This window comes from Zonotrichia leucophrys, chromosome 6, assembly GCF_028769735.1.
Source record: "Zonotrichia leucophrys gambelii isolate GWCS_2022_RI chromosome 6, RI_Zleu_2.0, whole genome shotgun sequence".
NCBI classification, from domain to species: Eukaryota; Metazoa; Chordata; class Aves; order Passeriformes; family Passerellidae; genus Zonotrichia; species Zonotrichia leucophrys.
Genome location: NC_088176.1, coordinates 12046147 through 12071164, shown reverse-complemented (window position 1 = coordinate 12071164; position 25018 = coordinate 12046147). Strand labels below are relative to the sequence as shown.

Here is a 25018-nt window from a genome sequence, read left to right as displayed (position 1 = left end):
CCTCTCCAAAATCTCCATCCCTGAGATCCACTGACCATCCTCTGTCAGCCTGTCTCCAGGTTTCTCTCCTCTAATCCCTTCCCCTTCAGCTGGGGCTTGACACTTCAGTTAAATGGGAAGGCACTGAAATGCAACAGTACTAGACTAGGGGAGGAAGACAGAAATACTTGGTTTGCTAAGCTCCCCTCAGAAGTAGAAGTACTTTTACCAGAGAATTCCTCTGATACAGAGTCTGTGTGCAGTTTTACAACACAGCTGGAAAGAGTAAAAAGGCAGATGAGCCTTCCTCCAAACTGGAACCATTGTCATGCATTCTTGGCTCACACAATTAATTCATTCAGTTAGGCAGAGAACAACAGATAGTCAGAGAAATGGGAGGATGGCACAGAAAGGTTGCAAGTGTTTTGATCTATCTCACACAGTCCTGCTCAGGGCACCCTGTTGAACTGTGCCATTGATGCTTCATCCCTCAGGCTCCAGAGAGACCTAAACAAAACCAACATCTGTGCCCAGTGCCTGGCGCAGTGTGAGCCTGGTCAGACATTAAACTTCTTAGGTACCACCACAATGACAGATTCATTTGTTACTGTAATTGCTGGGCAAGCAGCTGTCCCACACTAGGGTAGCTTAAATAAGCTTTCCTTGCTATTATGTCTGTGGGATGTTGATGCATCATATTTAAAGCAAGTATTTTAAGATAGTTGTTGAAGGAATACACATATATTATTTTTCTCCCCAATAGGAACTGCATTTTAAAGTAAACCTCTCATCCCTGCTGAGATATCTCCTCTTCTATACATTTGAAGCTGAACATCACCTCCACTCCCCATGCCATCTGTTCAAGAGGGCTGTATCTTGAAAAAATATTTGACTAGTGGATTATCAAACATGCAAATCCAGCTAAAGTATCTGAGTAAGAGGATTGGCAGCAGGCATTAAATAAGGCCTTTAATTTTAGTCTTATTCACCAAGTTCAGCTTCATCACGAGCAGCCAGGGAGGGCCTGTCAGTGTGGGGGGTAGGGGCAGAGGTGCTGGGCTGCAGTGATGGACACAGCCAGCAGCTCCCTCCCTCCCTGGCAGAAATGATCCCACCGGGAGCTGTCGGGCACCACCACGCTGCAGACCAACCTCAGACCACGTCCACTTGCCACGTAGGCTGGCGCAGGCCAGACCCACACACACTGCCTGGAAAATGCTCACATCTGGCTTTCACGTGACTCGAGCGTGCCTCAGCAATTCATCATCTGGATAACTCACTCCTGCAGGGGAGAAATCCACAACCAGGGAGCCCTTTCCTGAGCTGGAACAGAGGAGTGGGGCTAGAGGATCGTGTGCTTGACAAACTGCACAGTGACACGCTCACAGCTGCAGTTTCACAGCCTCATCCAGTCCTTCATCCTTTCTAAAAGTACAAACACAAATAAAACTTAGTCCCAATTTTCCACTCTGTTTACTTCTGCAAAAACCCATTTTAATCCCGTTCGCAGACCCAGAAGTATCCAGCACTGTTTAGTTTTTGTTCTGGCAGCCATTGCTCACATTAACTCTTTCCACATGGCAAGTGGGTATTGTTTCCCACATGATCCCTGTGGTACAGCCCCTGCACATACAGTTTTGTACCAGTTCCAAGTTTTGCTGGGAAGTGCCTAGAATATCTGAATGCTAATCCACATCTACAGCTGTACAAACTGAGAGCATCACCCCTCTGAGGGAAAAACCAGCCTCTAGCTCTGCCAAGGAGGAGGGCAGAAAAGCCCCAGACGTTGCACTTGGAAACTCACAGGTATGTACACATGCTGGGATTCATGTGTGGCTCAAAAAATGGAGCAAGAGTCAAGTCCCAACTGTGAAGGAGCCATGCTGCCAAGCACAGAACACTCAGCAGCATTAGAGTGTCCAGGCAGAGCTGGCTAATAATCAGTGCATACATTGTAACCCCTGCTGGACACCTCTGGAGGTAAAGCTTCCAGCCATTTCTGGTTGGGTGAGCCACTCCATCCAGAGTGAACTGGAGAGAGGATTTGTGCTGTCACGCAGCCTGGACACAGGCCAGCTCGAATGGGCCAGGTGTGAAGCCATGCACAAAGCTGAATGCATTTAGGGAGTGCTATTTTAGGGGTGAGTGCTCTCAACTGCTAAGGACACACATTCTACATCCAGATTTCCAGAATCTGGGGACTGAGTGCTCACCAGCATGAGACAAAGTTCCTCAAAATGCCCAGGGAAGATTTTATCTGCTCCTCTCAGCCAGCCAGACCCAACTGTGCTCCATACAGATTCCTGCAGTGGCTGAGGATCATCATCCTCTGCTCCAGCTCCCAAATGCACTTCTCACCTGCCTTACCCAGTATGCCAAAATCAAAATACCAGCACTCTCTGTGCAAGAGAGGAAAAACCCACGCAGGCAGCGTTAACACCATCTGCCACTGACAGACAGAAGAGGGTGGAAGAACAGGAGCAGATGGAGAACAGAGAATTTCTCAAAACCAAGAGAAATGCCATTATATCCCCTAAGGTACCAAGTGCTTTCTCTGTGCTTGGCTGAAGACAGTCTGAGGCACTTGCAGGGTTCAAACTGTTCTACCATGGCTGTGCTCAAGCCACACCTCATTCTTCCAGCCCTGCCTGCACCCAGTCTCCCTGGCCTCCCTCCTGGACACAGGGCTCTCTGCAGCACCGATGCTGAACTGGGAACGGCAAAGAACACAAACACATTCTTTTCCCTAATCCTGCACCCTGTCCCCACACTTCAGTTTAAAAGCCAAGGAGCAAAACAAAAAACCCACACAACACACAAACATCTCTTTCTCTCTTATCCCATCTTCCTCCCACCCCAGCATATGGGCCACCCAGATGACAGTGATCCTATACATCTAATGGGCCACACGTCCTGTCAGCAGAAAACTGAAGCAGTGCAGAATAAAGTCTCCTATCTGTTCTTCTCGTCAGTAGCCTCAGGCAGAAGTCCAAAGCACTTCAGTTTAAGCAGTGACTTTAAAAATATGGTGTACAAGGAGAAGTGTGAGATCAGCTTCCTTCTGCCAGAACACTACAGACTGGATTTGGAGCGTGGGATTGGAGTGGACAGATTCACATCTTGACTGAAGATGCAGAATTGGGTCACACATGCACAGATGCTGCAAGGACATGAAATCTGCCTGACTTCGCAGCAGCTCTTCCTCAAATTCTGCTCTCTGATAGTGCACCTGAGCACAACAGCAGTAGTTTTGCCTTGGAAAAAAACAACCCAAACCCACAGAATGGATGTTCCTCTAGTTATATGAAAAGCTTGTTTTAAAAAAAAGACTCTTACGGTCTCGCTAAAAAAAAAAAAAATCAGGGAAGAAAATTAGGTCTTTGGGGAATAACTGCATCAAGCAAAAGCCAATAGACTGATCAGAAGTTTAGCAAATTCACTACATGAGGAAAAATAATTGTCAGTCATGAGAAGAGGAAGCTCTGTCATTGATTCATTTATGACTGAATTCAAGATGCACATTGAGATCATTAACTACTAACTTTTTCCAGAACCAGGCCCAAGATGTATATCTGCAGTAATTAAATGAAAAGGTTTGTTTGGTCTTTAACAGCTATGCTTTTGCCTACTTTGCCTACTCTATCCTTCTTTTATTACAAACTCCTTTATCTTCCTGAAAAGGAACAAAAAAAAAAAAAAAAAAAAAGCACCTATTTGAGAACCAAAATGTTCTGCCAGAATCTGCTGTTTTTAAATTCCATGCAGTAATTAGTACATACAGCCAAGAAGGTTAATCGTATGATGAGGGAACAGATCACAATTTCTGATCGAGAGCAATCTTGTCAGTACATGTTTGTGAAGTTATAAAATACTGACTGGCAAACTATCTCATCCAGTTATCCTCATCAACAGGCCAAGTGGCACCAAGGAGCCAGTCCACCATCCCTGCTTCTGCCCTAATTGTGGGAAACAATGCAAAGAGCACAGGGCATACGTGTGATTCATCAGGACACAAACAAGAGCACATGCCTCAGTCTGCAGGGATCATGTCATACCACAGATTTCTTACAAGGATTAAGACACCAAGTTACATGATTTAAGATGTTCCTGGGACCTTGCCATGGGCTTGGACAAATTTGCATCCCTATTCACCACCTTAAAAAAAACCCAAAACCTTCCAAGCTAAAGCTTTCAGAGGAACTATAGGGAGACAGACTTCAGACACCAACACCATGAGAGCAGAATGACTCAAAGTAACATTTAAGTTAAAAACCACATTCTAACTTTGTTGCTACCACCTGGGCTCAGATTCACTGAGCAATGACCAAGTCCCTGCTTGGGGCGGGTAGCCCCCAGCATCTGCTGCAGTCTGAGAGAAGAGGCATTGCCTCATGCTGGGATTGACCATGGTAGTTAATTGGATTTTTCAGCCTCTTTAGTAACACACTTAGATTTGGCTTCTTTGAGAACCCAGTTAAAAGGCTTAGGAGTTCTTCTGGCTGAGAAGGTAAAACTGAGACATTTCACAGTCAGCTGGATTAGTTGAGGCAACCCCAGTTCTAATACTAAACACAACTCCAGATGACATCCCATCAATACTGCAGCAACCTTAAGGCAAAGGAAAGGTAACACTATATGCCTCTAGGAGCAGTCCTTCCTTCTCCCTCTCCTGCAGCCATTTCCCACAAATATTACCAAACACCTGCCAGGGCTGGAGGCTGTACATTCCCTGCTCACCCTGTACTATGTGTAGCTAAGTGCTTGCCACAGGCCTGTGAAGCTGGCAGAGACCTCCACACTCAATTCCATCAACCAGGCTTTGTTCCCAGGGTCATCACCTCAGTCCTGGAACAGGTGAAACCAGCTCCAGCCACACAGCCCTGCTGGTCCAACTGGGAGCTCACACATTTGTCACCCCATCAAATGATTAAGCACAGAAAGGGTGGCACACACTATTCATTTTCTCCACATTGTCTTAAAGGAGGCAGCTCAGGTTAAGTCAAGAAAATAAAGCTCATTTATAAAAAGGAAAAAAAAAGACAGCAAGCAAGTCATGCCATGGAACTCTAAGTGCAGGCTAGACACATGCAGAGCGACAGGGTTAGAAAGGTCAAGCTCTGAAGTGAAGAGCACAGCTCAGCTGTAAGGACAGAAAAAGCCACAAGTTGAGCCATTTCCCTTGGTAATTATAAAGGAAACAGAAAAAAACCTATCCCAAATAATGCAAAGAAACAGCAATTAAGGCACTCCCTGAAGCTGCCAGAGTGCACATCCTTGGTGCAGGAAGGCAAGAAAGAAAGTTTCTCTAGTAATGAAGAATTAGGCTGAGGAAGCAACTTGGGCCATCAGCTCCACCCATAATTCCTAGGCAGCATCCCACAAAGTGATCAGCCACCAGGGCCCTTGGTGTTTTCACAACAATCTGCTTGTTTCTCACTTGAGGCCCCACTTCTGTCATTGCTGAAACTCTCTCAACTCTGCTTAGTAATTTCCCCACTGAGGGAAAGACAGCATTACAGATGTTTCTATAAAAAGTTTGTGAAGTATCTTCCAATGGACTCTGAAGTTTTTATTTACTTGCCAGCAGATATATCCTTGCTAGTTTTAGATTACAGGAGGGAAAGAAAACAGTGATTGTTGGCTGTGTGTAGCCATAATCTTGCTAGTCCAAAAACTGGACAGGGAAACCCAGCTGAAAGATGGTTTGCTCATTCAAGGAAGCCTCATCAGCATCCTGAGGCAACACTGGCTTGAACCTAATCATTACCTTAATATTCTAAGTGCCCAATTACTACTTAAAATAGGCTTCAGCTGCCAGACTCAGCCATAGCACAGCCAGCTCCATGCAGACAGGATCTGAACAGCGAGGGAAAGGAAACACTGCAGGACTGATGGAGCCATAACTTCCATTTTATTAAAGCTTATTTCCCTTCACTTGGAGGAGCACCCTACAGCACAGCACCAAGGTGCCAGAGGAAGCCACCAAGCAAAGGCTGTGCCCCGAGCAGCCAGGCGGGCAGTCAGAGCAGGGGCAGTTTGGTTATGGTTCCAGAAGGGGGTGGCCAGCAGTGCTCCTGCCCAGGCACATGGAGAGCTGTGACCACAAGGGCTTGGTCACCTACAGGGCAGGTGACAGAGATCACTTTGAAAGCGCCTCTTGTGCTGGATCTGACCTCAAGGTAAGCAAAGAGAGTCCTCTCAGTAGTTGAGAAGCACTGAGATTCAGTGTAGAAAAGTTGTGAAGCCCACACCAGCTCCCTATTGCCACCACACAGCAGGTCCCAGATGCTTCAGCTTCCTGACTGGGATCTGACTGCTTTGGCATGAAACCAGCCAGGAAAGATTCTCAGCAAGGGGAGAGGGCAAGATCTTACTCCAGGAGTCTGCAGCTTTCCCTAGCCAGCAAGGCGGTTTGTGAGGTGGGTGACACAATGATATTTTTGGGGAGAAACATACTCCAACTGGTTTTATAAGCCACATCAGGATTAGCAGATATCTCAAGGGTTAATTAGTTCACCATGCACAGATGGTAGCTGGTAGGGTTTGCAGAATGGATTAACCTAATCTGTTGCTTGTAATGTACCATACAAATATCCATTCCTAGATTTGCAGCAATTCTACCCTTATTTTGATTTGAGGAGAGAAAAACCACACAATGGGAGCCAGCATAGAAGTAATGCCTATTTTGATGACAAATGAGTAGCTGTTCACTTGGCTAATGCAATTGAAAAATTGGAGTTTGAAAAGTAATTCCTTCCTATTTCACTGCAGAGAGTCTTTGGGTGGACCAAGAAGAGCCCATTTGTTGCAAGTGTACAGAATATGCTCATGTAACCTCTCACAGTTGTACTGAGGGCTCTCCAGCACTGACAGATGGTCACAGGGCAACAATTCAATTGCCTGGAAACATGAAGGCAGCTTTCTGAGCAGCTCTGCAGCGTGTCAAATAAAGCCCCCCAAGTCCAAGGCACCAGCACATGTGGCATTTCAGGCCACAGCAAATGTCTGTGCCTTCACAGAGCCCCAGGTCTCTGAGCTGGCTGCAGGTTAAAGCATTTATAATTAGATCACATCCAAGCAAAGGGCTGTGTGTTTACACAGCCCTTTGCACAAGAGGAAGCCTGGCTCGGGGCTGGCATGCAGAGATGCCCCAGATCAGCACAAGACTCCCCTTTGTTTAGCTAAGGACATGCCACACTATTGCATTTGGTTCAGGAGGTCTCAAATGTTTACAACCAGCATCAACTGCAGCGGTAAATGTTTCCATAACTCCTGTTAAACTCTGAACTTATCCAGTTTCTCCCTGCTCTAAGGGGCGAGCAGAGGACTAGCTAGACACTCACTCTGGCAAGGCAGAGGTCAGGGTAGAGGTGATGCTAGCTGTCTCAGGCATTCTCTGAATGTTTCTGCAATTGGCCACGCTTGTGTCATGCCTGCACATGCCTGAGACTCAGCAGCTGTGGGATTCCTGCTGGACAGTGTGGGACAGCTGTGCTCACACCCAGCAGCCTCCTCCCAGCACAGCTTTGGTCAAGACACAGGATGTGTCATAAGGTCTCATTTGTTGGGAGATGCTTCCATTTAAAAGTGCCTATTTGTCTCTTGTTTAAAGATGCAGTAGTTCCATGCACCTACAGAAGAAACTGCATTTCAAAGCTGTTTGTTATCTTGAAAGACCATCACAACAATCCTGAAAATCTGTGCTTATTTACCCCATCCCTTTTTCAAGTGTCATAAAGCTGATCTTTGTTAGAGGCTGGGACTGGCAATGCCCTTGGCTTGTTCCTTTGCTCATTGCGTGCACGCTCCCACAACATCCAGCTCCAAACAGAAGGAAGCATTTCTCATCCAGCTCCAAACAGAAGGAAGCATTCCTCTGCCATTCCAAAATCAAGCAAGGAGATGGCTGAGAACAGAGTCCCTTTATGCAGCTCCATTTGTTCGTAGCACTGCTTCACATTCCTCTTTGTACAGGGCGAGTGCAGAAAGGGTGTCCCTCAGCTCCAGTGTGTCCAAGCCCTGGCTGCACAAACAGCCCAGCACCAAAAGGAAAGAAGTGCAGAAGGAGATCTGGCAGCCTGAGCAGCCAAAGGAGGGAGCCCAGCCTGGGTGCCCCTGGCAGGGATGAATGACCATGGCACTTGGGGTGCTCAGGGCAGGGGGCCCAAGAGTCCAGCAGGGCAGAGCACCCACAAATGGCATCTCAGCTCTACTGCTTTTCTCATGATGTCATGGCAGATCAGCTCCAACTTGCCCCAGAGCCACAGGAATGGAGAGGGAGCAGTTTCCTTCCACTCCCATAGCAGTTCTTCACATCTCTGGTACATGAATTGCAATACTCCTTCATGTAAACTGGTGCACCGAGCCCAAAGCTCTCTGTGTCTCCTAATGCTGTTCCAGGTCAGTGCTAAATCAGGTTTCCCCAGAGACTTCAGCAATGTTTTTCAAAGATTTTTACATGGCCCAAAAGCCCCCAGTGCTCAGGATGTGGCACTGAGCCAGGAACTCCCACACTCAGCTCTGCCCTCTACCAAGTCACTTGGACTTTTTTATTTATGGTCAGCCCCTCTGGAGAAGGTACTATTGCCAAATTAATTCACAGGCTGTTTTGAACACACACTTCCCTTAATATTACATTTAACAAGTCCTAGAAGTGCAACCCAGACAGAAGCTTTGCAGGAGATTAGGAAGCCCAAGCATGCCCTAATTTATTTGTGGGACCAGCACTTTGTACCATGCTTGCCCCTTCACTACCACACCCCACCTCAGGGAAATTCAAGGAAAGGTACCAAAAGTATTGGCCTGCAAAGGCAGCTGCCAATTGATACCTAGGCCACCAGGGTTAAGCAACAGCTTCTCTTTAGTGCATCACTTAGCTTTATTATAGGATGGCAGCTTAAAAGCCCTCATAATTATCCAACAAATCAATCTAGACAGTGATATTCATCGCAGTCCAGTATATTACATTTATTTTCCCTTCCCTTCCAGAGACTAAGCTACTGCAGTGTTTCTTTATCATCTTAAAAAGCAGGAAGAAAAAAAAATCCTCCTCTCCCTGCACACAGGCCAGAGTTTTCCAGGAGTCAGTATTGGTTTGAAAGGCTTCTCTTTGGATGCCCTGAATGCAATTTGAAGCATCCAAGGTTCCAAACAAAGTCAATGAGAGTTGCAGGTGCTCAATGCTGCTTTGGGAAAAAAAAAATTAAAAAATAGAAAGCCCTGACACATCCAGCTCAGAGCAGCCAAACCCAGAGGCCCATAATTGCACATCCCTATTGAAAACACATCTGTAAAAATCACTAAGACCTACATGGGGAGGGGTAAAATTGGATTTATATAGTCTCAAATCAGAGTTTTATAGGACATTTCAATCCAAGATTTTAAGAGCAAAACACTGAGCTACAGCCTCTGAGGCAGCCCAAACCCAGACACAAGCATTGAGAACATTTTGCATCAGAAGCCTCACCCAGAGCATTTTGGAAAGGCATGACAAATGATTCAAATCAGCAGAGAAAAAGATATCCTCCCCCTCCAGAAAAGAACCCCAACTGTGACTCTGCACTTTGACCATTTGCAATGAAAAATAAAGAAATGTAATGCAATGATCATCTCACATTGGAGATGGAGCTGTATAAATACAGTTAGAGAAAAGCAGTCATTTAAACTGCAGTAGTGTATAGGGTTTATGGTATACATATAGCTATATAGCATACAGATATAGTTCTTCTATGCAGTGCAGAGGAAAGAAACTGATGCTTATCTCCAGCAGGATTCAGCAATAAAAGTTAAACTGCTACACAATTTCATACCACACAAGATAAACAGAAGGGGAAAAGCAGGGGGCTAAGGACACCTCTAGAATCATGCAGCACATAAAAGAAGCCGGGTGTCTTACCTGATTTCCTCTTTGAAGATCCATAGTCCCTGAAAAAAAGACAACAACAAATAGACATGGTTAGAGCTGGGAACGGTGCTGGGAGAACGGGTGCCTCCCAAATTTCCACCCATACGCTCCAGGGCTGGTGCTGCGCCCTCTCTCCCTCCCTGGGAGCGGAGGTGAGGGCGGCGGGGCACGGGCAGCACCGGGCAAGGGCAGCACCGGCCCCCGGGCAGCACCGGCGGGGCTGCGGCAGCACCGGGGGCTCGGAGCATGTGATCAGCCGGGCAGAGCGAACCATCCACCGCCGGCGAGGCAGGGGAGAGGGGTGTCATTCTTTCCCCTTTAAATTGCGCTGTTAAATGCACAGCTACTGGATTAACCCTTAGCGCGCCCCCGGAGAGGAGCGGGGGTGGGAGCTGTTTGCTGCAGGGATGCGGCGGCTCCGGGCTGAGCTGGCGCGGCTGGCAGTCCCGGGCTAATTAATTTGTGAATAACCTCCAGTGCTCTCCTAGTTATCTCTGACAAGCACTTGGAAAGCACAAGAGGGGAAAAAAACCCAAACAAACCTAAACAAACCAAACTTTGTCTTTTCTTCTTTCTCCCCGCATAGAACACGCACCCTTACTTTTCCATAGTGATTTAAAGGGTGCTGGCACCTCCACTCACGCACAACAGCTGAAACCCCAGACAGCTGCTATGGGAAGGGAAGAAATTACAGAAGGAGCTTCAAGAACTGATTGGGATAAGCAAAACTGAGGACAGACATACTTGGCTGATGGCTGTGCTTCCCCGGGGTGCCCTCCGGAGCCGGTGAGCCCCAGCCTGGCACGGGCAGCCCGGGCAGAGGCAGCGCCGCTGTGCCCGCACAGTGCCCACCTGGCACAACCACCCATGGCCGGCTCTCCTCGCAGGAATCCCACCGGAGGGGCAGGCAGCAGCCTCTGCATTCTGGGGGGGCTGGGCTGTCAGAAGTGGGGTTTTGTCCCTTGCTCCATCCTCCAGGGGATCAGAGACGGATTATCCCAAACTGTTTATTTAAGGAGAGTTTGGGGGCTCAGCTGAAGAGCCCCCAACGCTGTCTTGAGGGCAGAGTTATGTCTACCTGTAAACTCTGTTTCTCCCAGAATTTTGTGTGCATCCCCATTTTGCGCACATCCCCCCATGACTAGGAGACATGTCTAGGATTTGCTTCCAGTGAGTAATAATTGGGAATTTTTTGTGCCCTCTCTTAATTTCCCAGTGTCATTTCTACTTCAATTAAATTGTCATTTTCTCAGCCATATCTGCAGCTGTATTTGATGTGATGATGCTACTGCTCATGAATAAGTTGCTTCTTCTACAGAAGTGATATCATATGCAAATAAAATGCCTCTATATGGTGCCTGAAACAGAGATCCCTCAGACCAAGCCAGGGATGGCACAATCCCCAAAATGTAGTTCTCTACCCCAGCTTGGCTCCCATGCCAGTCTGGAGCTATGTAGAGCTGTCAATACAGCTCTCCTGGCATGCAGAACTCAATTCACATGATTAGAAATGAGGTAATGATTGATTGATTGATTGTTAATTAGAAGAAATGAATTAATAATATAATTATAAAATAGTTATTTGCATCACTACCACCACCCAATTCACAGGGCTTAGTGAAAAATAAAGAAAAGCCAAACAACCTATGGGGCCAGTTGTCCTCCTTCCATTTAATCTTTATGTATGTTTTAAAGTCAGCTTTATTTGGGTTCTGATTTTGGAGTTCCAGAAAAAAACCCAGGTACCCTGTATCTCCCTGTCTTGTTACTTTTTTGTACACGCACATTTCACTCATAAAGTCAGAGTAAAGCAGTATCATATAAAATGAAGCTTGAAATAAAATCTTCATCTCCACAGTGAAACTCTGAAATCCAAAACTTGTTCCTCCCAGCAAGGACAGAAAAAAAAATAGAAAGCAAAGAAGATATAGCAAATAATCTTTCTGGCTGTGTAAAGTGCTCTTTGTGTTTATATTCTTCAACCCTTTTCTGCTAAAGAAGAAAGCCTGTGTTCCTGTTTTGCAATAGCAGCAGAAAGGAGCCCTGCCTGGCTCCATGTTTAATTTTTTTAATGTCTTACTATCCTGCATATGACTCATTGATGTATCTTCCCTCTCCCAAGTGATAATATATAAGGGTCATTCTTCTCAGCCTCACTGTTTTCAATGAAGCATTAATGTGAGGCTGAAGTATTGGTTTATGTCTCCAAACCAATAGAGGAAATTATTTAATGGTTTCTCTTAACTGTAACAATTTCCAAGTAGAAACTCTGATCTCCTGCAACCCAGACTGCACCTGGCACACTGTTAACCCTTAGATCAGACAAAAAATGTGATCTTACAGAAGAAAAACCCTTCCATGGAAAGGTACAATCAATGCAATATCTGTAGCTATGCAGGGAAGCTCACTTTCTTTTCAGCTCTTGCTCCTTTTATCTTTTAATCTTTATACACACATGTATTTCCATTCTTCTTCCATTTCTATATGAGAACAGACACCACCATCCTAACTCCACTGCCAGCCACAGCTACAAGAATAACAATGAAAGCAGCAGGAGGAACTAAAAGTAGCTCTGGCAGGTCTCTTCATCATCCAGGATCACTCCATACTGAACAAACACCTATCTCAAAAATAGCATATTTCTAGCCTTTTCTGAATTAGAATCTAGCAATTTTGTTTAAAGTCTTCCTGTGGGGCACCACCTTTAGCTCATGCTGAGCCTCATTACTGGCAGGGAAAATATTTCCTGCTGCTAATGGTATTAAAACACAGCTGGTGCCAAGCACGTCACACAAGCTGGATACTCTCCTTCAGTGACAAAGGAGAGGGAAGCTGGATCTCCTTTTTCTCATCAGCATTAGCCCAGGATGACATTACTGATTTGAAATCTAGCAATGAATGTGAAAGGAGGACCATGGACATTGCTATAAAGCCTTGTTAGCACATTAAGCTATCTAGAGTCTGGAAATTTCTGAATCATAAAAAGATCTTATGTTGAATTAATATGTCACTTGCAATCTCATTTAAATATGAAGGTTGTATTAACAATGTTATGGAAAAGTTTTATGGCACATCTTTAAGGACTGACTTTGCTGCTGCATTTAGTGAGAGTCAATAAACATTGATGTGTGTGCACATGTGGTTTGATCTATCTAAATACATACAGATACAAACAGTGGCACAATCAGAAAGTTGTTTAAAAAGTGAGGAGTATCCTGACATTTGTTCAATAGAGACTAACAAATGTTCCAAGTGGAGAGGACTGGAGGTGACTAGGTGCATTGGTGACAGCTGTGCCTATCTGTTTTCTAATTCACTTTGATTTACATCCGTCCCAGAGGGTTTCTCCTGCATCGCCTCTGGAGACCTGGCAAGTCTGCAAAGCCTCCTGCAGGACCAGCTTCCCTTGGAGGTGATGGGTTCAGTCAGGACACCTCATCCCTGTGGGATCCATGGTGCAAAGGCTCTTTTGAAAGCTTCTCCCCTTGCTGTGGGACAGCAGACCCAGAAAGTTCACTCTCTGGGAATCCTCCTTACCCAGATACGTCACACTTTAGCCTGGGGCCTCTGCCTGTCAGTAAAGCAAGGCTTGGCTTCAACTCATTTAGCAAAGATTTCAGACAGCCATGAGTTTCAGCTATGAGGGAAAACAGTGCCTGCACAACATGAGGAGCTGTCAGACCCATGGCTGGGGGAGCTGCACAGCAGACACTGCAGCAGACAGGACAGAAGCTAAAAGGAGAGTAAATCATCTTCCTGTCTCTTTCTCAGTGTTCTCTGTCCAAAGGAGATGAAACAGTGACAAAGCCTGAGTAATGCAGGTCAGCCTGTATCCTCGAGAGTGTTTGAATACATAAATTGGAATTACTCTGTATTTGTTGGCTTTTGCTAATTCATGTTTAAGTACATTGTAGTAATTTCTGTTCCCAGGCTCCTTAATTCCTAAAAGTCTCTAGTGGGGTGGGCAGACTGTGGTGAAGATATATGACATTTCAAGCAAACAACTCAGATTATCATTTAGTCACCAATGATTTGCCAGGCAGATTAAAAGCACAGAAATATTTTTACAAGGAAGTCCACTCTCTCCTTCCCAACACTTAAGTTTGCAGTCAGTAATGAAGACGGCTTTTTCACAAACTGTTTTTCTTAGCACTGCTATCAGACTCTGTGACACTATTTTTATAGTAAACCAATACAAAAATACTTTGCTACTACTCTTTATGTGCACAGGAACTCGAGCCTTGAGAATATATTTGTATCTTGAAACACTCCTTATTTTCATCAACAGCCAGACTGTCATTTTCTATTTGAGACAAGGCACAAAACCAAGTGTGACTGAGAACTGGTACCTGCCTGTCACCAAGGACTATGGTTGAATGAGCACCTAACACCTTAATATTATCCAAACACACAGGAGCTATATGGAGAGTGCAGGGTTGTAATTCATACTCGTGGTACTCAGAGTGCAGAAGCTGAATCATGTGCATGAAGGCATCTCCATTCCCAGTGAGCTCTGAGACCCATATGACATGTAATAAAGCAAAATTAACTCTGTGTGTTATGCATTGGAAATAGAAACTCAAACAGATGGATGCACACAGCTATACATTTTACCCCTACAGCATTCCATGCTCTGCTATCATGAAACCACAGCTGATCTCTTTCCTGAGCCAAAGAAACAGATGAAGGCTTTCTTCCTTCTTCTTCTTCATATTTTTTTAGAAAGCATTCTGTTCATTTCCTGACATAAATCGTTGCATTGTAGAGCCCTCTCCACCATGAATCTGTCCTTTCTGAGCAGAGCTCCAGCTTTCCAGCCCTGTGAGAAAGGGCCCCATTGTGGTGGTCCCAAGACTCCAGAATTCCTTGCCGCGAGCAAGAGGGACTTGTGGGGCAAGAGGAGAATCTGACTTCCACCCCAGGCATTTCTCACTGGCTGGACATGGCCTCTGCTGCTGCTAAGAGGGGTAAACCACTGTGCAATCACATCCTTAAGAGAACAGGGACAAAACAAAAGAGAGGATTTTGCCTTCCTGTCACCTTCCTGTTGTCTTCACAGCGTGTCTGCAGAGCAAACAGCCCAACTAAACGTACTCTGTACTTCTGCTTAGGCTGCAGTGACTTTCTCTGCACTCCATAACAAAGGTGGCCCAGTTGGCTCACCAGGACCCAACTGGAGATCCTGATTTAGTGCTTTAGTGACTTCTGACAGCTTGCTTGAACCCAGCAACTTAAAATTCAACCAAAGTTTTCCCTGTGAAACTCTAAGCACAACACTGGAAAACTTATTAAGGGCAAAAGAGATCTCCCCTATACCAGTAACCTTAGCTTGCATGAAAAAGCCAAGGTTGGAAGGAGATGGACACTGTCTCCTCTCCAGCAATGCTCCCTATACCTGAATCCATGGATTTCTATCATGAGGCAAAGATGCAGGACAAGGAAAGGCAGCATCCTCTGTTCTGCACTTATCCTGGAGATTAGCCCCCCACCAAGTCCAAAGTGCAGGGGATGCAGACAGCTCCAGGACAAGTGACATCCCCATGGCCATCTCAGCCTCACACGGACACACCGTGCTTGAGAGCAGCAGCCACTTCTTTCTTTATGTAGAATGGGTGTTAGAAGGACAAGAGATGGTTTGAGGCACCCAACCCTTTCCCTAAATGAGTAAGAAATGCCACAGATTTTTGTCCCAGGATTCCTCAGCAGTGAAGTTGATTGCTTGGCTCCAGAGAGCAACTTTAGTATTTGGCTCAGGCTAAAGAAATGCAGAATTAGCCTCTCGCATTTTTACAATTATATTTTTATGATGAAATTATTCTCCTGGAGGAAGGCAGAGCTTTGAAAACGCACATTCAGCATTTCACCAGGCTGTGAGGTACAGGGCAGGGCGCTCTGACAGCAAAGCCCAGCCTCTCTGGCACCAGGGAGAGATGGCTCACCACAGGCTGGGGCTGCAGAGCACTGGAGCAATGAGCTAAGGCCATGTGATCCTCTACTGCAAGCAGCCTTGAAAAAGACAACACAAATGTTTATAGCAAGTTTTTCCTGGAAAGAAGTATAAAAACAAGGTCTTGCCTAAGAGTCACATCCTCATCTGTTTCTGGTTTACCTTGTTTATTCTTACAGATGGCAAATCTCTCCACAGGACAGAAAAACCTATTTACCTTAGCAAGAACTCTTGGTGGATGTGTTCTTTGCCTCCTCTAAACTGACCCTGCTTGTCCCTTGTGGGGAGGCCAAATTTATCTCTGTCTTACAATGACCAAGCATGTGTCACTTTATTATAGCCTTTACAGCATAAATGCTGAGTGATAAAAACAAGTTAATAAAAATTAATCATTCTCATGTGCAGGTTTTCCACTTATGCCCTTCACTTGGGAATTTTATTACAAACAGCTACATGCAGATACAACATGTTTAAAAGATGCATCTAATCACAGTTACAAATTAAGTATTGAGTATCAGAGTAATAAATTCAAATGTACCTTATAAACTGGTTGGGCTAATGAGCTTGCATATACATCATATGAATCTGATTAAGAGCTTAAGAAGTCTGCACAGGCTTTGAATCTTTACTTCATTTTCTTGAGCCCTCCCTGATTTGAGGGTGGGTGCCTCAAATTCTCGTTTCTGTAGATGTGGGTCCAATCTCTGCTTAGCAAGCACATTGTCCATTTGGGTTTCTAAACTGCAGCCCAAAGAGTCCCCACTGCTGTCCCTCTCTGGGGACATCTTCTGCTGTGTCACACGAACTCTGCCCAGAGCTGTGTGTGCAGTGCCTGGCCACTGCCTCCCCCACCTCCCTGTCCCTGTGGGTGACCTGCCCAAAGGAGGCATCACCCCTGGCCAGCCAGGCTGTGCCTGCTCCTGACAGGCAGGATGCCATCACCCCCAGCACAGCATGCATGGAACTGACAATGTCACCCCCAAAATGCCCATCCCAGAAAGGCCTTGGAAATGGAGAGAGGGAAGGAAGAGGAGAAAACTCCCAAGTGACAGACTACCAAGAGTCAACTCCCGCTCCAGACACAGCTTGTCCAAAAAGGCTTTTGCCCCGGAGTTACTGCCCCAGGAAGAACAACTGGAGCAGAGCAGTTTAAATCAAAGTAAGAGAAGAGCTTCTGCATGTAACACAGCTGAATCATGGTACTCACTGCCGTTAGACTTTGTAATCACCAAAACCAGGCACGGGTTCAAAAAGCAATGAGATAAATTCATGAAGCAAGGATAAATGGTGGCTATTGTACTCCATGCTCTGGATGTTTTGACCCGAAGAGTCCCATAGAGGCTGAATGCCAGAAACAGAGAGGATACACAAGGGAAGTTCACTCTGTATTTGCTTTGTTTCTTGTATTGGCTGTAAGCCACTGTAGGAGACAGGAGGCCAGATGGGGCCCAGGTCTCACCTAATTGTGGCCTTATAATATATTCTCCTGTAAAAGATCAGACTGGATTAGGATAAATTACATCCAAATCACACTGCATTACTCAGCACATTAAATTGTCCTTAATCACATACTTTGATGGTCTAGAGTCCTGCTTAAATTTACCTCCTGTGCATATTTCTGTGCCTATTCTGTTGAAATCACAGCTGAATTTCAACTGTACATAACCAGGCTCTAATGAAAAGCCAATAAGGCTCTTTGATCAAGCTTTAATAGGACTCATCATGGGGACATACTCTACTGTGGCAAATGGTTTCCTCATCCTGTCTCTTTCAGAAATGTTTTGTGAGCCTTTAAAAGCAATTTAGTCCTGATTTATGTTAGCTAAGTGATTTCTGTTGCACATGTGAGTTACAAGAAAAGGGCTCTCATCTCTATTTACTACACTGTTCAGGAAATCAGTTATAAATGCTGTAGTGCCTTCAATGTCTCTGACTTCAATGCAGCGGAAACCAGCAATCTGAGTGAATACATCATCATCCCCAATTCTCCCACATGTGCATCCACGACTTAAAGAGGCAACCTATAGGATATTTTTTTTGTAAAGGGTACTGAGATTCTCTTGTCTAAGCTGTTTACCTAAACTTTTTCCAGCAGATATTCAAGGAAACAAGCATGCAATTTTTAATAGAGGGCATATGAAAAATATTGATGAGTATCTTATAAAATTAGGTGTGTGTTCAATAGGAGTGAGCACCTTATCACACATTCAGAGGTGAGGAATGTGGAAGGGGTGACTGAGCAAGCTCATATGGCCAGCCAGGGGTGCAAAGCAACCCAAAATTTTGATGGCTTGACCTGACCTGCCAGAGGCATCCAGCAAGTCCTGGGCACAGGTTAGAGCAGGTCTCTTCACCCCAGGGGACAGATGCCAGCAGGAGCCATTGCAGAGTGCCTGTGGCCAGTGGTGTAAGTGCTGCAGCTGCTGCTGCTTTGCTTAGGGGCTGCTGAGCAAAGACATTCCCACTTCTTCTCACTCCTCATCTTGGGCAGAGAGACCTGAGAAAGGAGAAGTGACCCAAACAACAGTGCTTTGGGGTGCCTCCTCCTGCTCTCCCCTCCTGCTCTTGAGAGAAAGCCCTTGAGACATGCAATTCCCCTCAGACACCACATCCCACCTGTGAACACAGCTCCCCATGATGAACAAGGCTGGTGACATCGAGCCCTTGGAACACCCACAGGACCAGGACCCTTTCACAGGGAGACAAAGCAGAAGAATTTCCTGTCTGCCCTTTTCCTTCTGACTGCCCAAGGCATGAGGATACCCACTCACAGCCTCCTCTGAGCACTCTCCTTTGCCTCACAGCCACCCCCCTGTGTGTGCTGGGCTCCTCATCTCTCCCTGGGATTCCCCACAGCCCATCCCAGTGCCTGGTGCAAGTGCTGGCAGCAGCTCTCATGCTGCAGGCTCACACAGGGAAATCCCAAGCTGTCACTGGCATTTTTGACATTCTAAAGTCTCCAACTTGGCAAAGTAAGAATTTATGTACAGGCATTTCCAGACATGGCCCCAGCTCTGCTGGACCTCTGGGCTCCCAGTGCAAAAGAGAGTGTGCCAGATGCTTGGTATTGGACAATTTTGTAGTTTTTTTCTGGCTATGTTTCTGGTGTGTTGTACTTCTGTATACTCAACTGCCTTTTTAGCAACATGACGCTTGGACTTTTCTTGCTGCTCCTGCTACATGTCCAAGGGCAGTTGGACCTGAAAGATTAGGACTGCAGTGAGCACAGACAGCAGATGGCTGTTGCATCTGTACTTACTTTGCACTGCTAAATACCCTATTGCCCTACCTAGTTTTACATCCTTTTTTAGTGGGAGATCTCCCCTGAATTTTTAAAATCATCTGTTGCACATATGGCCCTAAGAATGGTAAATATTTTTTCCAAGAGAGGCAAAAACTTATGATGCATGTGGGAAGGCAAGATCAAGCCCACAGTATGAACTCCAGCTTCATCTGGTGACTGCAGTCTTTCCTTTCCTCTCTACATTTCCTTCAGTCAGGGCAGGGAGATTAAAGCAGGGCTCCTTCCCAAATGTGTCTCAGCAGCATGTCCTCAGTTCACTGTCTTGCAACATCAAATGTCTTTTCAGCATACTAAGCAGTGTAGTTCTCTATAAGACACCAATTTTATATTACTTGGAATTGTTTTCTGCCTGTTTCTACAAAGCAGCACATTGAAATATCTTTCAAGTCATTGGGTTCTTTAATTTACTAGTCAAGAGACATAAATCATGGCATGTAAGATCTACTGCAAGTTCATGAACTCTAGGAAATTTCTCTAATCACTATCCTTTGAATGGAGCTTTTTTCAGACACTGTAAAACTCCAAAACATAGCTAGTAAATTTTGCTGGATTGGCAACTACTAAAAGCAGACTTGTCTTCCCTGATTACCTACCAGGATCAGACAGTCTTAAAACATCCTCTGTGATTCTAACATTAAAACATAAAAGAAAAAAGAAGTCCTGAATTTGTCTTGCCCAATATAACTGTTGAATTTCATTAAATTATTCCAAATTATCACTGACAGGCACCAATTTTGGGAGAAAAATAGAGGCACCTTCCCAAAGATAAAACCTTTCAAATACTAAGGTTACTTTCCAAGGTGACCAAACCCCTTTCAAATATCCAATTCTGATAGTAGGTCCAACTCTTTTTGGAGTTTTTTTTTCCAATTTTTTTTTCCAATTTTTTCTTTTTTACAATTATATGATAGTTGCAAAGAAGCATCACAAAGTTTCCAGAGTATTGCACCCTGGGAAGTATCAGACCCACTGCAAAAGGATTTTTTGAGCACTCCAGGAGTGAATGGAGATGTTCTTTTTTTTTTGTAACAGGGTATGAAATAATAAATAAAAAAAGCCATGTACTTCAAGATGGTGTAAGAGACGGTTTCAGTCTCAATGCTCAGTTAATTTTAGGAAGGAAACAAAGAAAACAGCTATTTCACCCTGGATATACTGCAGATATCCATACTAGAAGATTCCTGAAACTGAAGATAAACAGATACACCCCAAGTTTTACAGCCCTATACCCAAAATTATCAAAACTTCCAGTGAATTTTGCTGGACTGGTATTTGATAGATTATAATACTGAACTTAAAATTAAATTTTCAGAAGCAGAACGTGGTTTTGCTATTACATGTACGGATCCATCCTAACACTTTCTTTTGAGCCTTACTCAATTAAAACGGCAAATTTTAAAAATCATGTTACCCTCAACTATATGCTTGCATACTTGCCTCAAAACACCTCAAATCATGTCAACTGACTTTCTATGGTGACCATCATTAAATAATAAATACCTCTGGAAAACAGAAGAAAATATCTTTTTATATGCATTTACAACACATTCAGATTGCACACAACATGAAACAATGTAATGTCTGAATAGACAAAAATTTTGCTGTTCAATTCAGATACAAATTTGGATGTTTTTCAGATGTGCTCATGAAGGAAACAGTTTCTCCTTGTTCTTTTTATGCAATTCCTGTCCAATTCTCCATCCAGACATTAACTTTTAATTCACCTCGTACATCTCCAATGAGTGCGTGTGGCATTTCCAATATTTTTCCATGTTCTGTGTTCATAAAAGTGAAGAGGCATAATGAATGAATGTAATTACTTCCATCCATTCAGCTGGTTATAGGATCAGACCTTTAAATTCAGCTAAAGGATAAATAATTTGTTCCTTCAAAATAAATGATGATTCAGGGAGTTTTCTGGCCTGAAACATGAAGGATCTCTATTTTTCAGAGCTAAATGGCCATTGTCAGCTTATTTCTGCTTCAACTGTTCATGTTATCTGATATATAGATATCACATGTGGGCGAAGGGAAAATGCCACTCATTGTCAGGCATTACACCCCCTCATTTTCTGTTGTTGATCTCCCTTGCTCAGTAGTATCCCAGGCTTGGAATATCAATGAGGTTCTGCTAATGCCATGCCCTGCAATCAGCTTTTGTCCACTGTTTTCTCCCTTTGTTACCTGAAATGCCAGAAGCTGCACAATAATAAACCAAACCATCAGCAGGAACCCTGCCTTTCCCACCAGGGCAGGCCATGCTGTGCCTGGCAGTAGCATCCACCACAGGATCACAGGAGCATCCCTGAGCTCCTGAGAGGTTTCTGTAGTCTGAAGTTCACCCTGTGGTGTCCAGTTCCAAGTCTGAATTCAGTGCTATTTTGAATAATCTCTCATTACAGTAAAATACTGTGAGATTCAAAACTGGAGTCTAGGCACACCAGCCATGAGAGGCAGCTGTGGGGATTAGGAATCAGAGCATGAAACAGTGTCCTACTGCCAATAACCCACTTATTAACAATTTCTGCCCCAGTCATCCTCTGGGATGAAGCCAATTCCTGGAACCTTCTGCTTTGCCTCTGCCCCCTCTGCAGCACCAGCTTCCCACCCATCCCTGCCTTGCCACTTCTGGCCTCGACCTGTTGTCTCCTGGGCAGCTGATTGCCTCCCTCCCTGCTGACAGCACACACCTCACTCTGATGCAAAATGGCTCTGATCACTGCATGAACACCCTGAGCCCACAAAACCCAGCTCTGACCTACGCAGCAACAGCATGTGCAGCACCAAAAATTCAGCTTCAAGCCTTCAAGCTCTGCTGTGCATCTCTTCCATTAGCAGTGCCTGGGGAGCTCTGCAGAGACCTGCCTCATGATTAGATAAAAGCTTTTCCTTCTAAATCAATGTACAGAAGGAAACAAGAGCTTGAAAGACAGAATTCCATGCAGATTAGAGGCCAGCCACATCCCCTCTGCTGGTTATTTATGTATTTTCATTTTACACTAAAATGCAAGGTTTGGTTGAAGGGAGTAAGTTGCTTAATTTAATTATTGTGGTAACACTACCAAGATTCTTTTCTCAGTAAGACACAGAAAAGGGAAAAGTTTTTCACAAGAATAAATATTTTTTTAAACAGTGTTAAGAAAATCTTAGAGCTCTACGTGCACCAAAGCAAATCTGGGGTGGTGATGAGAAGGAAGAGATTTTTTGCCTACCTCTCTGCCTCCCCTGCCCCAGAGCCTGCAGGTCATATCATGCCCAACAGGTCCTTGAACTGCTCTAATCAGCAGTGAAACAGCCCAAAATGCAAACATAACACCCTGCCCCTCATCCCTCCTTTGGCTGCCTTGAGAGTCTCCAAAGGGTGAGCAAGGGGGGCTGTGAGAGGAGCCAACCTGTGGGCACAGGGCAGAGAACACACACAGATGGGACACACCATGCACACCACAACTGTGGCTGTGCCTCACCACCAGCTCCAAAGAAAGTCCATTTCCAGAAAGTACTTGAAAAAGAACTGCAACGATGACAACAGAGCTCCAAACGTGTCTCCAGGTGCACTTCTATTCAAAGCTTAAAGTCAGGAACATTTCAGAAGGAAAACTGCAGTTAAGGTGGGGAACAGATCCCACATGAAAGAATTCAAGAGCATCCAGCTGCTAATGCAACCATGGCCGTGTTATCTTCACAGCTGAGCACCCAGGAGCTCCAGTGGATCTCTCTCCCCTGAAGGAGGGACAAGAGCCACAGCATTTCACATGAGGAAAGCTGAAAGTCACAAAAAGTGGAGGCTGGGCTTTAACTTCTCCATCTCTCAAAGGCGCAGACTCAGTTGTGCTGACCTTCATCCTATCCCACAGTGTGAGTTTAAAAATACATTGCTCCTCTTGAAAGTGTGTCACAGCTCTTAGAAGCAAGAAAATCAGGTTGTGGGTAGGAGTAACTCCACAGTATATCTGTACCATGTGTGTATATATATATAGATATATATATACACACACACACTTTTGAGCAACAGTCTTTAAAATTCTACTTTGCAGAAAGCAGACTTTTAGCACTTCAGGAGTGGAACACACTGTTATTATCAGAGGCTGGAAGCAGAACTGTTTTAAGAGGCAGGGGTCCTTTTCTATTAATTTTTTAGGAAACACAGTTTTTTTTATAGCTCAACTTTTCCAAAAAATCATTATTTTATGCTCTGACACACAGCTCTTCACAAGTAATGCCACGCCAAATTTGGAAGATATGAGCACTGAATTATTTGGCAGAGGGATATACTCAAAGGAAAAGAAACTGCTTACAATTTATGATATGCTTTGATAGCAGTGATTTAAAAATGCTGGTGTTTTATTCCAGCAAATGGTACAATAACAAGCACAAGACTAATGATCTGATGCCTTATCAGAGATGTTCACAGGTCAGATAAAACCACACCATACCTGCAGGACCCAGCATTTCACAGACAGCTCTGTTTGAGTTTCTCCTGGGCTTTCATCCCCACAAGCCATACATCGACACCACCATCCCAAAAGCTGCCCTCACACTGAAGGTTTTTCTGCTGACACTTTCAGATCTCTGAAATACATCTGGGCTGTGCCAACTCCCAGCCATGGCCACCTCAACCACCTGAGCTTCTTCCTCCATATGAGGCAGCAGTGAGAGAGAAGAAAATGTTCAGCCCACATCAGGCTTTGCCAAATAGCTGGCAAAGAATAACCTTAGAAAAATGGATCTTAAGCAACTGTGGAGGAGATTTGTCAATTTTAGAGGGGCAGGATGAGATCACCCATTGCCTTCTGTTGTCCTTTGGCTGAAAACAGCCAATAGACAGCTGGACAGCCCCCGATCCTGCACTTAAACACAGTCACAGAGAAATTTGCATCTCATCACCATTTTGCATTTTTCTTTTCTTCTCACAGGCCTTCCCTTGGCTTGCTCCAGGGCTTCCAAGCCTGTATCACATCCCTTCACACCTGCTGGGGTCTGTTCACATTTAATGTTGAGCAGTAACAAATACTTTTCTTATATTCTTTCATTTAATAAAAAAAAATAATTTTCAGACTTCCCCTATATTTAACTTTTTTTGCTACATATTCTGTAGAAATAAGCCAGATTGTGCTCTGAGGATGCAACTGCAGGGGATCAGAAGTGTGTGTAGTACCAATCTGTGCTGAATCACTGCAGTGCAGACTTGGGCTGGTGATGCTGCTCCATGGATCAGGACATGCAGGCAGGATTTCAGCAGCACCTGAGCTTTTCAATCATTTCCTTTGCTAAGGAAAAGGATTCATTTCTCAGAGAATGCTGTGGCACTCAGACTCCCTCATGCTGCCAGCCTGTGCTACCCTTGAAGAGGCTGCACAAGGACCATGCAGGCAGCCCTGTGTGATGTGAAGGGAATTGCTGCTGTTACTTAAAATAACCTGACACAGAAATGAGGCTCTGCTGGGACTCTCTCATCTGTCTGTGGATGGGCATGGTTGAAATTCCTCCTCCTGGGGTACTACAGAGCAGCAGCAGCACTTGTCCCAGCACCTGGGGTGAATTGTGACTATATCTTGGGCAAAAACTGAGTTTCACCCTTTACATCTGAAACTTCTCTCACCAAATATAGAAAGACATGTACTGGGTACATTCACATTTAAATATTACACTGAGATATGCTGGGTACCAGCAAACGTGGTCCTTCCAAAGCTCACATGCTTACAACTTCTGATATTTATATGTCCATGTCCATAAGCACCACATCTACCTGTCTTTTAAACAGCTCCATTATCCTTCCCTGGATTCAACTCAGTACCCTGAAATGTCTTTCTTGTAGTAAGAGGCCCAAAACTGGACATAACATTTAAGAGCCCAGCACAGGGGGATGATCACAGCCCGGTCCTGC

The 25018-nt window shown here is 44.8% G+C and overlaps 1 protein-coding gene and 1 long non-coding RNA gene across 8 annotated transcripts in view; one reads left to right on the top strand and one right to left on the bottom strand.

Annotated features, from left to right (window-relative positions):
- SH3PXD2A (SH3 and PX domains 2A) overlaps positions 1–25018 on the bottom strand; it is a 241674-nt gene that overhangs the window by 82695 nt on the left and 133961 nt on the right. For 5 of the 7 annotated variants that reach the window (XM_064717417.1, XM_064717415.1, XM_064717418.1 and 2 more), the window contains one exon: positions 9875–9903. In XM_064717417.1, the coding sequence (XP_064573487.1) occupies positions 9875–9903 (29 nt within the window). Of the gene's footprint in view, positions 1–9874; positions 9904–10062; positions 10165–25018 lie in introns of those variants that run through there. The other 2 variants (XM_064717420.1, XM_064717422.1) reach the window with 2 other exon arrangements.
- LOC135449941 (uncharacterized) lies at positions 5728–9351 on the top strand. The gene is made up of 3 exons (XR_010440902.1): positions 5728–6158; positions 6255–6398; positions 6751–9351. It is a non-coding gene; the product is annotated as an uncharacterized LOC135449941 (long non-coding RNA).